The 15,806-nt window shown below is 37.9% G+C and overlaps 1 protein-coding gene across 1 annotated transcript in view; it reads left to right on the top strand.

Moving 5' to 3' along the window:
• The window catches only part of RNF17 (ring finger protein 17), a 106,840-nt gene that overhangs the window by 21,856 nt on the left and 69,178 nt on the right, over nucleotides 1-15,806 (top strand). Inside the window, exons 8-15 of the mRNA XM_027116771.1 lie at nucleotides 28-102; nucleotides 4,109-4,419; nucleotides 5,125-5,214; nucleotides 6,743-6,901; nucleotides 10,857-11,046; nucleotides 12,541-12,709; nucleotides 14,036-14,226; nucleotides 15,390-15,531. Of these exons, the coding sequence (XP_026972572.1) occupies nucleotides 28-102; nucleotides 4,109-4,419; nucleotides 5,125-5,214; nucleotides 6,743-6,901; nucleotides 10,857-11,046; nucleotides 12,541-12,709; nucleotides 14,036-14,226; nucleotides 15,390-15,531 (1,327 nt within the window). The remainder of the gene's footprint in view (nucleotides 1-27; nucleotides 103-4,108; nucleotides 4,420-5,124; nucleotides 5,215-6,742; nucleotides 6,902-10,856; nucleotides 11,047-12,540; nucleotides 12,710-14,035; nucleotides 14,227-15,389; nucleotides 15,532-15,806) is intronic.

Genomic DNA, 15,806 nt, shown 5'->3' with positions numbered 1-15,806 from the left:
TTTTTAATGCTAAGTATTTAATTTTAGGTTGAATATGAATTGCAGTGAGATCATCTGTATGTTCAACAATATGGGAAAGATTGAATTTGAGGATTCAACAAAGTAAGTATGAGAATGGCAATATGCTATTAGTGTCTGACATGGTGTAAGGGACAGAAATATTATTTGAGACAGAAAAATTGATGTTCAGTGTAATATTTATGATTCAAAACCTGAAAAATAATATAAGGGCAAAATGGTTACTATCAGTTAAATTCCACATAAAATATTTAAGAATTAAAAGACGTAGAAGGGGTCAGTATTCAATGATATATATCAGAGTCATCTTTTTTTAAAATAAATTTATTCATTTATTTATTTATTTTTGGCTGCGTTGGGTCTTCGTTGCTGTGTGCGCTCTTTCTCTAGTTGCGGCGAGCGGGGGCTACTCTTTGTTGCGGTGAGCGGGCTTCTCACTGCAGTCACTTCTCTTGTCACGGAGCACAGGCTCTAGGCGCACGGGTTCAGTAGTTGCAGCATGTGGGCTCAGTAGTTGTGGCTCACGGTCTCTAGAGTGCAGGCTCAGTAGTTGTGGTGCAGAGGCTTAGTTGCTCTGCGGCATGTGGGATCTTCCCGGACCAGGGGTCAAAGTTAGTACCTTTTTGTCCCTGTACTTAACAAACATATTGCTGTTATCTTACACCTCATTCTGAGTTAATCTGTCGAGTCCGCATTGGCAGGCGGATTCTTAACCACTGCGCCACCAAGGAAGTCCTCCGAGTCATCTTTGAGATTCATTCATTCAGCTAGCATTGAACACTGATGTTGTGCTAGGCACTAACACCCTAGATACTGAGATTTATGCAGAGAAGTTAAACTAAGTAGACAATGATACACATAAATAATAAAATACATAATTGCTATGATAGTAGTTTGTGCAGAATTTAATGGAGATGCAAAGGAAGGAATGATCAGTTCTTTGAGATGTAACGGGTCTTGCAAAGAGGAGATTTTATTTTCCCTCATCCATGAAAAATGAGTAGCAGTTGGAAAGGAAGACAAAAGGGAGGCAGGCATCTTTGCAGAAAGAACTGTATGGGTAGTGAGATCACATACTACATTCAGGGACCGGCATGTATAATTCCATATGGCAGAGGATACATAGAGGCTGAATCCTAAAGACTTTGTTGTGTAGTGGTATTTGGACTTCATTTCTTAGACCTGTGCTATCCAATATGGTGGCTGCTAACCACGTGTGTTCATTTAAATTTAAGCGTAAATTAATTTAAATAAAATGAAAAATTCAGTTCTTTGGTTGCAGTAGCCACATTTCAGGTGCTCAGTAGCCATATTTGGTTAGTGGCTGTCAGATAGTGCAGCACAGTTTCATTATTGCAGAAGGTTCTGTTGGACAGCACAGCTGTAAATAATAGAAAGCCACTAAAAGATTTTTAGCATGAAAGTAAAAATAATTAGGTTACACTTGTAGAAGATAACTCTAGTGACCATAGAGGGTTCTTTGGAAGAATATGAGGCCGGAGGCTGAAGGATGGGTTAGGCTGTTATATAAATAGTCTCAGCAAATGATGAGAAACCAAACGTTGGTAGTAGCACTAGAGAGGAACAGATAATGACAAATGCTGAATAGGGAAAAGTGGTGTAACTTAGTAACTGTTCGGGTGTGGGGAATGAGGAAAAGGGAAGCATCCTCAGTGATTTATAGGTCTATATTTGGTGATGAATTGTGGTATTATTCACCAAGTTTGGAAATATAGGAAGAAAAGAAGTTGGGAGGGGGAAGATAGTGGGATATGTTGACTTACTGTTGTTTACTAGGTATCTCGGGAGAAATGTCGAGGGAAGTGAGCTGTATGTGCTGAAACTTAACAGGCGGTTCTGAATTTCATTCTTGGTTTAGGAGTAGTCAGAATGTAAATGGTTTAGAAACCCCCAAAAGAAAATAAGTTTATTCAGTTGTAGGTGGTATGACTCCTAAGGAAATCGTCCCCCAACAAGCATCACGTTCATTATTCTGAGGAAATAATGAGGGTCCAGCCCACAGCCTTACAAGCTCAGAAACAGACATGAGCAGATCTTACTCTAAGCCGGGTAAACTCATGTAAGCCAAGTTCAGAACACTGACATATAGTCAGAATGCCAGTTTATTAACTTAAGGGGCAAATATAATTGACACAGGGACTAGAATACTTATGTTGGCATTCTTTTCCAATATCCAGACAGACACAAGAAGCCAAATCATCAGAAGTTGCTTTGTTGAGGTGTTTTCCGAATAAAGGGAATAAGGTTTATCGAATAGCTGAACAGTGTTGGTCCTGGACAGCCCGTTACATTCCTTTCCCCCCAGGGAAGACCTTGCCAGAGGCCTCAAGTACAGTCCTTTGGCTCAGCTCATCTTCCCCACATGTGGAGCCCTGGCCTCTATTTGCCTCTGTGACTTGACTTTTTGCACTTTCGTGGATGATCATCCTTTCCAGGCAGTACGTTCTTCTAGATATTTTCATAACTTGAATATGGTTACTATCAAATATTTTTAATACCAAAGGGTATATTGTCTCTTTAAGAGTCTGTATTGATCTTGCCTTGGTTTTAGATTTAACTCAGAAGGCTTTTAAATTTCTTCCTAGTTTTTAGGGAAAGTATCGCTGTAGCCTGCCTCTACTGATGATGGGTGGTAATTAAAGAATGGGTTTGCCCAGTGAGAGCAAGTATTGAAGTGCGTCAAGGACAGTGCCCTGGAAAAAATATTAAATTTTAAGACAGGGAAAGGGTAATCTGCAAAAAAACAAAACAAAACCAAGAAGGGGTAGGAGAGAGTGGTGGTCTACAACTAAGAGGAGAAGTCTGTGAGACAGGTTGATTGGCGGCATTAAATGTCTCAGTAAAGCCAGACAAGAGTTACTGTAAAAAGAAATGTTTTAGATTACAGAGTTGTCAACCTATATGAATCCTCAGAAGGTGTTTGGACTTCTAGTCAGTGTGTATTAAGAGACGGGTAAGTTAGGTCTGCTGAATCCAGTTGGCTTTTTAGGTTCTTATTTCTGATTTCATTTGGCTTTTTTTTTTTTTTCCCAAATTTATTATTTATGTTTGGTTGCGTTGGGTCTTCCTTGCTGCACGTGGGCTTTCTCTAGTTGCGGCGAGCGGGGGCTACTCTTCGTTGCAGTGTGCGGGCTTCTCGTTGCGGTGGCTTCTCTTGTGGAGCTCGGGCTCTATGCATGCAGACTTCAGTAGTGGTGGCTCGTGGGCTTAGTTGCTCCTTGGCTGTGGGATCTTCCCGGACCAGGGCTCGAACCTGTCTCCCCTGCATTGGCAGGCAGATTCGTAACCACTGCGCCACCAGGGACGTCCTCATTTGGCTTCTTAAATGGTGATCTGTGAAGAACCTAAATGTGTCATGGGTTAACGAAAATTAAAGCTTTTGAGAATCTCATTTTTTTGATAGAATATCTATACTTTTAGATTTGATAGCCCGTATCTGTGTGGATTTATGAAGAAGATAGAAAAATTTGTAGAATAATGGCTATTGAATAATCATATCCAAAAGATTCAGACTGATGGTGATTTTTGGCCTAGATGGAGGTTTCTAGTAATTTTCTCAGGATTGTACCTCTCACTGCTTCCTACACTTTATTTTTAAGCTAGTGAATTAAAAGAAGAAATAATCTTAGCATAGTTTAAAATCAAACACCTAAGCCAAATTAAAATTTGGATAATTGAAACTGAAAACCTATATCCACTGTCCTTTTAGGATCAGATCACTGTGATATGACTGTATATCAAGTTCTTTCTTCAGGTTCTCATTGATTTTACCTCTTGTTGACCTTTTAAAACCCTTGGGCTTGCTTGGGAATGGGCAGAAGTTTCGGGATAATGGAAATGTTCTAAAATTAGATTGTGGTTATGGTTACCAACTCTAAATTTAATAAAAAGGATTTTATAGTGTGTAAATTATAACAATACAGCTGTTTAAAAAAATACCTGTGGGACACCTATACAACTTTAACTCTTTGTATGTGTCACAATACTGTCATGTGGAAAGGGAATGGTTTTAAGGTGGTTATAAAAAAATTATGAAATGATTTAAAGTAGCCTCTGTATTTTTAAACAGATTTGATCCTCAAGAAAGTGAAATGGGACAGAATGTTCAAAAGAAATATAATCATAAAAAGGAATTTTCTTGTAGTGATACATACCCATCACTAGAAAAGAAAAAGGTTGACGTTTCTATCCAAACTAGTGAAGCCCCCCCACCAACTCCTTTGCAACGGGAAAGCAGTGATACGCATTTAGAAGCAAAACACTTCCCGCCACAGAGCAAGGTTGTTGCAGTAACCCCCTGTGAAACCCTTGCTGCTCTGCCTCAGGCGGGACCGAGCCCTGATGTGATCATCGAAGAAGTCATCGAAGAAGACCTGGAAAGTGAGTGAAAATAGAAAAGCAAGGAAACAATATATTGTGTCTGGAATTAGAAACGAAGTTAGTACCTTTTTGTCCCTGTACTTAACAAACATATTGCTGTTATCTTACACCTCATTCTGAGTTAATCTGTTGATTCCATGCCCCTACTTTCACATTTTCCAAAGTTAGGATAATTTTTAATGCAATAATATAGCTAAACTCTAATATTTGGTTTAATTAGGGTGTTTGACTTTTTAGTGTTCCACATACAAACCTCTATAAAAGATGAAAATACTATAAATAAATGACAACCATATTAGAAGCAGTCTGATGACTTTGTTCTTAAATTTAAGAACAGCATATCTTAAATCTTTGTTCTGAGATACAGTCCTTTATAAAATGAACAAGCATGAATGTAGTAGCATCTGTTAATAATGTTCGTTAACATTTAAATGTATCATAATTGTTTGATTTCCAATGTTGGTGTTCACCCCAATACAAAAAAAAGGACATGCTGTTTTCTCTCATTTCCACAATATTATTATTATCTCACATTATCTCAGTGAGTTAAGAGAACTATCAGGACTTGGCCTGCTGATACAAGGGGGTCTTGCCCTTCCAGTCTTTTGCCCATTCAAGTACAGCTTTTTAAACAGTATGTTAAGTATGCCATTGTCAGCATAATAAAACTAAAAACAATTGCCTTTATTTTCTCTCTTGACGAAGCATGCTTCACAGATTATCTTGTGGAGACACCTAGATATCCAGAAGAGCCTCTTCAGAAAAAATCATCTGTTCCTTTTGGATCAAAAGCAGGTACGTTAACAACTCTGAACTTGTTGAAGCAGAGTTAATACATAGTAACTCTTATGGAGAGGGAGGCAGTGAGTAAAATGAATTTTACTAATAACTAAAACTTAGTTATTTATTTATTTTTGCCACGCCACACGGCTTGTGAGATCTTAGTTCCCCGACCAGGGATCAAACCCAGGTCCACAGCAGTGGAAGCGCGAGTCCTAACCACTGGCCCTCCAGGGAATTCCTAAAACTTCTTCCTTTTTACTGTTATAAGTTCTGGCTGTTACTGGCAAAAATATTTCTGAAATTTATAACACTTCTCTCAGCTGTCTCCCCAGCTACACATACTTATCTCTTTACCTCATCCTCAGTATGGGTATTATTCTGTGTGATCTGTATTGGATAGGTAAAATGATCTATTTATTCAGTTTTTATCATCTATCTATACTTCAGTTCCTCCTAGTCTTTGTTCTTTAAACATTTTTACTAGATATACTAGGACACCTACATTGTTCAAAAATTAAATATATATGTATTAAAATACCCTGTGAACCTTTTCCCCTAACCTATTCCCATTCCATTTGTCTCTTCCTCCCTTCCAGTTTCTTTATTCATATTTGAATAAATACACATATATTATTTTTCTAATTCTCATTTTTGGTTGTTTTTGTACACAAAACATAGCATACCATATACACTGCAGTGTTTTTTTAATTCCTTTCTTTTTTCCTTGTTTTTGTTTTTGTTCTGTTTTTGTCTTTTTTTTGGCCACATCACATGGCATGCGGGATCTTAATTCCCCAATCTGGGATCGAACCTGTGCCCCCTGCAGTGGAAGTGTGGAGTCTTAACCACTGGACGGCCAGGGAAGCCCCTTAATTCCTTCCTTAACATTATATTCTGGAGATCTTTTCATATCACTAGAAACACGTGGCTTAATTACTGCTGTATACAAAAAGTTTCTCACTGTTCTTTATTCTGCCCCACCCTTACTTCCACCAAAACACACATATCTCCCCCTAAATGCTGCTCAGTATATTGTCTTTCCCAGATTTTTTTCATACTTCTCCAGCCTGATTTAAGATTCAAAGTGGCTATGAGCTAATTATTAGTTCTTTCAGTTTAGTATAGTTTAAACAGGATTTTGTTTCTATATTAGAAACATCATTATCAATGGGGTTCTGAGTTCCAATTATGTTTATAAATAAATTCTGAAATTTTGTTGTAATACAGTAGAGTTACAGCATATACCCTGACTTTAGAACCCAACTAACTACTTGAACTTCAGTTCCACTTATTTAACATATTTTGCAAATAAAATAAAAGGTTTGCAGTTCAGGTTGCTAAAGAAATCATTGTGGAAGTGGGATGTGTTTGTTTTATCAGTCTAGTTACTGTTTGGGGTTTGGGTTACCTTTTGTGGGCCCAGGTATTCTAGAGTTTGCAGTGCTACAAGACACATTCTTTCAAAGGATACTGCATTCAGTTTCTGTGAATTCTTTCCTGACTTTTGGCTTATTAATGTGGTTTAAATATTCTCATCCAGGTTCTCCAGAGCTAGTTTTTGTAAGCCATGTAATACATCCTTGCCACTTCTACATTCGGAAGTATTCACAAATAAAAGATGCAACAGTATTGGAAAAGAAGGTGAATGAGTTTTGCAGTAAGAGTGTATACCTTGATCCTTCAGACATTTTGGAGCTAGGTAATGAAATATTACTCTAAGTTAAAATATGAAGCTTATTTAAATATTATAATATTGGCCAACCCATATAGACTTCTTGTAATACAGATTTGTGCAAGCATAAAGGTTTTGGAATTATTTAACATAAGTTCAATTTTATTTAGGTAACTTAGCTAAGTATTAAAATCAACTGTTTTTTTTTTTCTGCTCAGAGTTACCTAGTAGTAATATTATTACAGTATACAGTATACATAACTCCAGTATTTTTAATGTCATTTAAAAATGATTTTTAAATATTTTTAGTATCATTTGCCAAGTTTAACTGGAGTCATACTAATTTGGAGCTTGCTTTTTTTTATGTTCTTTTCCATTATGGTTTATCACTGAATATTGAATATAGTTCCCTGTGCTATCCAGTAAGACCTTGTTGTTTATCCATTCTATTTATAATAGTTTGCATCTACCAACCACAAACTCCCACTTCATCAAATACCAAATATGGTATTTGTCTTTCTCTTTTTGACTTCACTTAGTATGATAATCTCTAGTCCATCCATGTTGTTGCAGATGGCATTATTTTGATCTTTTTTATGGCTGAGTAGTATTCCATTGTATATATGTACCACATCTTCTTTATCCATTCATCTGTCACTGGACATAAAATTGACTGTTGAGTGAGATATACACAAAAACTCCATTATGGAGTAAGGTGAGATATTTTTAAAATTACAAAACCCATGATGGGTTATATAATTTGTCCCCTCATCTCCAGAGAAAAGTATTCCTCTGAGTGTTCCTTGTAGTACAACTACCATCCCTTGCTGTCTACATGTGAATGTTGAAGATGTCGTTGAACGCCCGAGTGAGATAGATGCAGGGCAGTGGCATCCATTTCCTAGGGTCACACAGAGGGTAGTTGGTAAATTTAATCAGTCCATCTTAATTCTAAGGCTGTGTGTAATTTAGGCTTTCATTACAAACGTTTTCCTTGTAACACTTGATTAAATTTGATTATACTCTGTAATCAGAAGCAGCTATGATTTGTTTGATTTATTAATAGCGCATTTTTCTCCTTCTATTAATATCAATGCCTACATATAACTAATACCAAAAAGTACTATATTGTCTGTTCAGCTTTATATAGTATGGGGGGTTTTTTAATTTTTTAATTTTTTGGCTGCATCGGGTCTTGCTTGCGGCACGTGGGACCTTTCGTTGCAGTGCGTGGGCTTCTCTAGTTGCAGTGCATGGGCTTCTCTGTAGTTGTAGCATGTGGGTTTTCTCTCTCTAGTTGTGACGCGTGGGTTCCAGGGCATGTGGGCTCCGTTGTTTGTGGCACTCGGGCTCTCTAGTTTGAGGCACGTGGGCTTAGTTGCCCTGCGGCATGTGTTATCCTAGTTCCCCGACCAGGGATTGAACCCACATCCCTTGCATTGGAAGGGGGATTCTTTACCACTGGACCACTGGGGAAATCCCCATAGTAGTTCTTTAAAAGTGTTAACTAACTCTCAGCTCATCTTTGTAGCTTATCAGAATATCAGAAGACTAGAATCATCACATACTTCTGATAAAAATGAATAATAATTTTTAAAGTTAAAAAACAGTGTTTAGGGCCTTCTCTGGTGGCACAGTAGTTAAGAATCCTCCTGCCAGTGCAGGGGACACGGGTTCGAGCCTTGGTCCAGGAAGATCCCACATGTCACAGGGCAGCTAAGCCTGTGTGTCACAACTACTGAGCCTGTGCTCTAGAGCCTGTGAGCCACAAGTGCTGAAGCCTGTGTGCTCTAGAGCCTGCGAGCCACAACTGCTGAAGCCTGTGTGCCTCGAGCCCGTGCTCTGCAACAAGAGAAGCCACCACGGGACTTCCCTGGTGGCGCAGTGGTTAAAAATCCACCTGCCAATGCAGGGGACATGGGTTCGATCCCTGGTCTGGGAAGATCCCACGTGCCACGGAGCAACAGCCTGTGTGCCACAACTACTGAGCCTGCATGCCACAAATACTGCAGCCCGCGCACCTAGAGCCCTGCTCTGCAACAAGAGATGCCACCACAATGAGAAGCCCGTGCACCTCAACGAAGAGTAGCCCCCGCTCGCAGCAACTAGAGAAAAGCCCGTGTGCAGCCATGAAGACCCAGCACAGCCAAAAATAAATAAATAGAATAAATTAATTTTAAAAATCGTGTTTAAATTCTGAATATCTAAGGAGGGAAGAGTGTAGTGTTAAACTTAATTTTACGGTTGCAAATAATTCTCTAAATTTAATACATGCACAAAAGAGCTCAGTTTAGATTTAGAAAATGTTCTATGAAAGCCAAAAAGTCATCCTTTAAGTTGTCAAGGATAATTATTATTTCAAGGTAGATATATATGATTTAAATACTCATTTATCGTTTTTCTTTCAATTTTTTTATTTTTGGCTGCGTTGGATCTTTGTTGCTGCATGTGGGCTTTCTCTAGTTGTGGCGAGCAAGAGCTACTCTTCGTTGCGGTGCACAGGCTTCTCATTGTGGTGGCTTCTCTTGTTGCAGAGCACGGGCTCTAGGCGCACGGGCTTCAGTAGTTGTGGCTCACAGGCTCAGCAGTTGTGGCACACGGGCTTAGTTGCTCCGTGGCATGTGGGATCTTCCCAGACCAGGGTTCGAACCCGTCTCCCCTGCATTACCCTGGATTCTTAACCACTGTGCCACCAGGGAAGCACTTATTTATCTTTCAAGAAATTAATGGTAAGGGAAGAAATGTAATATAACGCTTTAGCAGAGTTTCCTCTTGTTCCCTTTTCCTACCTGTGTTCTTCATTATAAAGAACAACAGATTACTTCAATAGACTTTTATCTCATCTGTTGCAAGAAAGAATAGTTTAATAGCGTATAGTTTAAAACTAAGAATATTGGTTATATGGTATATCAGCATAAGAGAAGGGTTTATGACAATCTCAAGGCCAAAACAGATGTTTTGGTAGAACTTAAAAGGTTGCCCTGATGTGCCTCTCAACTATCCTGTTTTTATTAGCATGTATAGAGGGGATTATGCAGCATCTCTCTGTATATAATCAGTGATCAAGTCTTAACAAGTATATCTCTGATGCTAGATGAGTTTTTAAGAGGTTGGGCTCTAAGACTACCTGGGTTCTCTTCCTACCTCTTCTAAGTAGCCATGTCGCTTCGGCTGGGTTTTCAGCCTCTTTTTGCCTAGTTTCCTCACCTATGGGATGGAAGCATCATCTCCATGGGGTTGTTGTGGGGAGGAGGTGAATTCAAACATAAAATACTGAGAACGTTGCTGAGCCTATAGTAAAAATAAAAATTCTTTCTAACGATATTTTTTTCTGGTTATTAATTTGTAATTCATCTGATCCCTCCATAAGGAAAGACCATAAGGTCTTCCTCTGCTGCTTGGTCCTTGGTTCATCTTCCCCTTCTCTGAACTCCACTGTGTATCAATTTCTTAATTTTGGCCTTTCACACTCTCCCTTTCTTGATTTCTTTACTTTCACTCCCCTTTTACCAAGAGAATGTCATTGCTGCTTCCTTTATGCTACTAAAATATTTTATAGATTTCGGTATATATATATCTGTACTTGCATGTGTGTACATGCACAAGGATAGGTCTTTATTGTTATAAGTACAGTGTATTATAGTCACTTGCCTGTCTCCTTTCCTTTCTTGAGCTTCTTGATAGCAGGACGGTCTTACTCATCTTTGTTATAGTTTATAAAACACAGGTCCTCAGTAAAGGACTGCTGGCTTTGTTTTCTTTGTTTTTACCTCCCCGTCTAGGACATAAGTTTCTGTATAACAGACTGCCAAAATACACTACCTTTTAATCCCTCTCATAGCACTTGACACAGTACTGTATCATCAGTTAATAAATGAATTAAGACTTCTTAGTGGTGGAACTAATGTACATGTTTGTAAATTAGAGCTAATTAGATATTCTTCTTCATAAACATTGATAATGATTTGTCTCCATTATTTAGGTGCAAGAATATTTGTCAACAGTATTGAAAATGGAATGTGGTGTCGAGGAACTATTACTGAATTAATTCCAATAGGAAGTGAAAGTATTAGAAAACCTTGTATTCCAACCAAATTCTCAGTCCACAAAGTTGCACTAATACAAATATTCATGGTAGATTTTGGAAATTCTGAAGTCCTAATTGTTGCAGGGTATGTTATTTTATAATTACTATGTGTTCCTGGTCTGCTTAGAAACACTTGTGATGGGGGAGGAGGGGAGATACTAAAGAAGAAAGAAAAGTAGGAAGAGGTAGAGAGGAATAAGTTATCCTTCTTCACTTCCAAGGCATATACCTTTTATTTTGCTCTGTAATTTGTCTTACTAATTACTAAATTAGTAAAGTATTAGCTATCAGTGTTACTAGATGGGGAGCTTGGAAAAAGAACTTTTGATGTTTCAGACTTAAATGCTCTTCTATATAGCCTCAAAGCAGGAAATGAAGCACAAAAATGGTGGGGTTTTTTTTTTTTTTTTTTTTTTTTTTTGCGGTACGCGGGCCTCTCACTGTTGTGGGCTCTCCTGTTGTGGAGCACAGGCTTTGGATGCGCAGGCTCAGCGGCCATGGCTCACGGACCCAGCCGCTCCGCGGCATGTGGGATCTTCCCGGACCGGGGCACGAACCCGTGTCCCCTGCATCGGCAGGCGGACTCTCAACCACTGCACCACCAGGGAGGCCCCAAAAATGGTTCTTTTAAATAAAATGTTACGGTTAGTTGCCAGATGATTGAGTAAAATTTTTAATCATATTTCCATAATTCCATTATTGTATGTTAAAGTGGCATAGTGTCTAACTCTACGTGTTCAAAACTGTTTCCCTCAGTCTTCTAGGAAAATAAAACAAACTGAAAATGTTCTTCTAGTAAGGACCAGTATTAACTCTTGCATGGTCACTTTATTAAATGGTCATAGCTTTATAAATAGATTTTTGTTTGGGGGTGTCATTATGCCTTTTAAATTTAAACCAAATAGGTATATGAAAGACAATCCAGATGAAGGCAGTTGAGATTTATTTCTATAGGTAGAAACAGTGTCTGTGTTTATAAAAGCTAGATTAAATCTATATAGTGAGATAGTATGAATCAGAATATAACTTTCTAAGAGAAAAATACCGTATATTAACACATTTATATAGAATCTAGAAAAATGGTACTGATGAACCTAGTGTCAGGGCAGGAATAGAGATGTAGATGTAGAGAATGGACATGAGGACACAGTGGGGGAAGGGTAAGCTGGGACGAAGTGAGAGAGTAGCATCGACATATATACACTACCATGTGTAAAATAGATAGCTAGTGGGAAGCAGCTGCATAGCACAGGGAGATCAGCTAGGTGCTTTGTGACCACCTAGAGGGGAGGGATAGGGAGGGTGGGAGGGAGACACAAGAGGGAGGAGATATGGGGATGTATGTATATGTATAGCTGATTTACTTTGTTATACAGCAGCAACTAACACATCATTGTAAAGCAATTATAATCCGATAAAGATGTAAAAATAAATGAATAAATAAATTTTTAAAAGAGTATAACTTCCTAGAAGATTTAACTTAAAGAGAGTATCCTTAGAAATGCATACCTTTTGTGGGGTAAGGCAAGTTTGGGCTTGAAGCATTATCTTCAGTAAATATTGCTTGAATTCTTCCCAGAGTTGGTGATACTTATGTGAGATCAGAACACATTGCTAAGCAGCATGTCACACTAAATGACTTGTGTCTGGCTCTGAGGAAGTCTGAGCCATATATTGAAGGGCTGCTGAAAGACATCCAGCCATTAGCACAGCCATGCTCATTGAAAGACATTGTTCCACAGAATTCAGTAAGTGAGACTTAAATTATTTCTTATTCAGGGGCCAAATAGTCCAGTTTTAGCTATGCATTGCTGATCAGATTACTGAATGTAGGTTCAGTTCTCTTGTTAAATACATTTTGTATAATAAACTATTGGTGCCAATAAAAAAGGAAATGAACTTCAGTTTCTACAATTAGAATCGTTCTTAACGGGAAATTGAGTTGAATATGCATATATGAACATAATGATAGGTGAAATAGCCAAGTAAACCATAAAATTTTGGAGTCAAATAAATATGGAGAGAAAAATAAATTTTAAATGTTATGTGGTATGTGTTTCCATTCATTTCTTCACTATTTCCATGGCCCTTTGCTCACTGCTTATAGCCTATATTGCATTCTGTTTATATTATTAATGAATATTTATTTCCCAGAAAGATTTAAAACTCCTATGAGACAGAAATTGTGTGTAAAAATACTTGTTAAGCAGTTATATTATTATAAAGTCTGTGAAAGCAGGAGTCTGCACCTTTGCTCATCTTTGTATTCCAACACTTAGCAAATCACTGAGCACGTAGTAGGCGTTCAGCAAATATTTGAAAGAATGAACAAATGAATAAAAAAGTAAAAGGAAACACATAAACATATTAGCCCTGGTATTTTCCTCAAAATGGGAAAATTATTTTGGCTTTAATTTTATCTTTTTTTTTTTTTTTGCCTTTTTATTCTGAATGGGCTTTACTTTTATACTTACAAAATCTTTAGAAGATGTTTTATTTTTAAGGAATGTGTAGTTTTGGCCTGTGAAATTTACTTTAGGTATGAGTAATTAAAGTTTCAAAGTTCAGTGAGAAATTTTTTTTTCAATGGGTGAGTATTTTTCCTTATTGTTTAAGTAGCATTTACCTCACATATTGCTAGTAATGGAAACTAAGTTACCTGGTAATGATTGTAAATATCTTTAATGTATTACATGGCTTCCATCATGCTTTCAAAATTACCTTCTGGATTTCATCGTTTAAGTGGAAAATTCGTACATAATACTTGTTTTGTTTTTAAACTTTTATTTATTATCTTGATATTAATATTCAGAAGTAAAACTAAGTCCTGAAGTACAACAGCTTATGGTCACCTTGAGACCATGTTTATAAAATCTAAGTGTGATCCGTACGTTGTGCGTACATAAAGACTGTCTCTGGGTTTGTGGGCCCGGCCGCTTCTGAATATGTATGGTTGGTTAAGCGCCTTGGTTCGAATTTGCAGACTTCGGCTGTTAGAAAGCTAAATCTACGGCGTTGTGCCGTGAGGGCTAATCACAGTTGCTGAATACGTTGGAATTTTACTTTTTCCACAGACTGAAGGCTGGGGAGAAGAAGCTAGAATAGAATTTTTGAAAATGGTAAATAAGAAGGCTGTTTTAATGAAAGTTTTTAAAGAAGAAGATGGTGTGCTAATTGTAGATCTGCAGAAGCCACCAACAAATAAAATAAGCAGTGATATGCCTGTGTCTCTTAGAGATGCATTAGTTTTTATGGAACTAGCAAGGTAGGTAACTTATTAAAATGTAAATATTTTCAAGGTTATAGCTATAAATTGGAACAGCAGATTTTACCTTTAAAAAATATGGGCTCTGGGGCCTCCCTGGTGGCGCAGTGGTTGGGAGTCCGCCTGCCGACGCGGGGGACGCGGGTTCATGGCCCGGTCCAGGAGGATCCCGCGTGCAGCGGAGCGGCTGGGCCCGTGAGCCATGGCCGCTGAGCAGGCGCGTCCGGAGCCTGTGCTCCGTAACGGGAGAGGCCACAACAGTGAGAGGCCCGCGTACCGCCAAAAAAAAAAGATGGGCTCTAAAGTGAACTGTAACATACACTAAGAGGGCGCACCAAATCCTAACCACTAGACCACCAGGGACATCCTAACATACTCGAAGAGGTTAAAAATATTGCTGTCAGAGTTTTCTAAGTATGGTTGTCTGTGAAAATTGCATTCAGGTCATTTGATTTAAGGAAATAGAAAAATTAAGGTAGCTCAAAATAGAAACTATTGGTAGATAGGAACATTTTTTTAGACTCTTGCTAACTTTTACAAGTAGCTCCACTAGGGTTTTAAGAATTATAGTTTAAGAGTTCTTACATTTTCTAACCTTTGGAATAAGATCATGATCACCACTCTATATTTAATGTATGAATCTAGAGTAGATACTTAAATTTCTTTCCTTTCTCATGTCCGATGAGCAAAGTAAGATGACTAAGTAACCACAGAGATAATGGAAGATACTACTTTCTGTCCTGAGCAAGTACACGACTCTGGAAGTGACCCAAGTAGATTCCATTCTGGAAAAATAAAACTTAAGTAGAGTATTGGAGCTGAAAGGGGTCACAGAAACCCCTCAGCTGGCCTTTCTGATTGCTACCATAGATGCTGGGTATTGTCAACCAAAAGAGTAGAAACTTTGAGTAGAACATACAGGCCCAACTCACAAATGTTCCAGCACAAACTTGAAGGTTAATTATTGAGTTTTGAGACTTGACCTCTTATTTATCCTGGTTTGATAATTGGAGACAATACTAAGAAATGTTGTAAGTTAGAAGAGAGAAATTGGAAAAATACTCTTGGTAGATAAATCAGTATGTGTGTAAGTCCTTTCTTCAGATCAATTAATCCACTGAGAGAAGAGAGACTTAATGGCTCTTGCTTATGCTTTTAATTAGGTTTAGGTCTCGGTTATCAAGAAGTCACTCTGAAAAAAATACGAGTTTACACTATCATCCACCTGTTTTGCCTAAGGAAATGACAGATGTTTCAGTTATGGTTTGTCATATAAATAGTCCTACTGATTTCTATCTTCAGTTGGTAAGTATATAGTGGTCCTTTGAGACAAAGTATTTTTTCAAATTTTAAGTAGAAATTTATAATGGAAGTGAGTGCCCAGTATGAATTGAGAGCAAACCACTATCAACCTTCTGCAAATTTAAGTTTCTTAGTAGCTTAGTAGTTTCTTGTTTTTAAACAAGAAATTCACATGATTCATAGTAAATTGAAGGAAATCTAAATTTATCAGGCAAGTTAGTGAAGTATGGAGGGGAAGGAAAATGAAGGATCCCTAATGTGTAAATGTTTCTTGCTAC

Source organism: Aethalodelphis obliquidens, unplaced genomic scaffold (assembly GCF_003676395.1).
Source record: "Aethalodelphis obliquidens isolate GAN/ISIS:26980383/991018 unplaced genomic scaffold, ASM367639v1 scaffold16, whole genome shotgun sequence".
Taxonomy (NCBI): Eukaryota; Metazoa; Chordata; class Mammalia; order Artiodactyla; family Delphinidae; genus Aethalodelphis; species Aethalodelphis obliquidens.
Note: the sequence above shows the minus strand (reverse complement) of the source record. Positions and strands in the feature narration are given on the sequence as shown.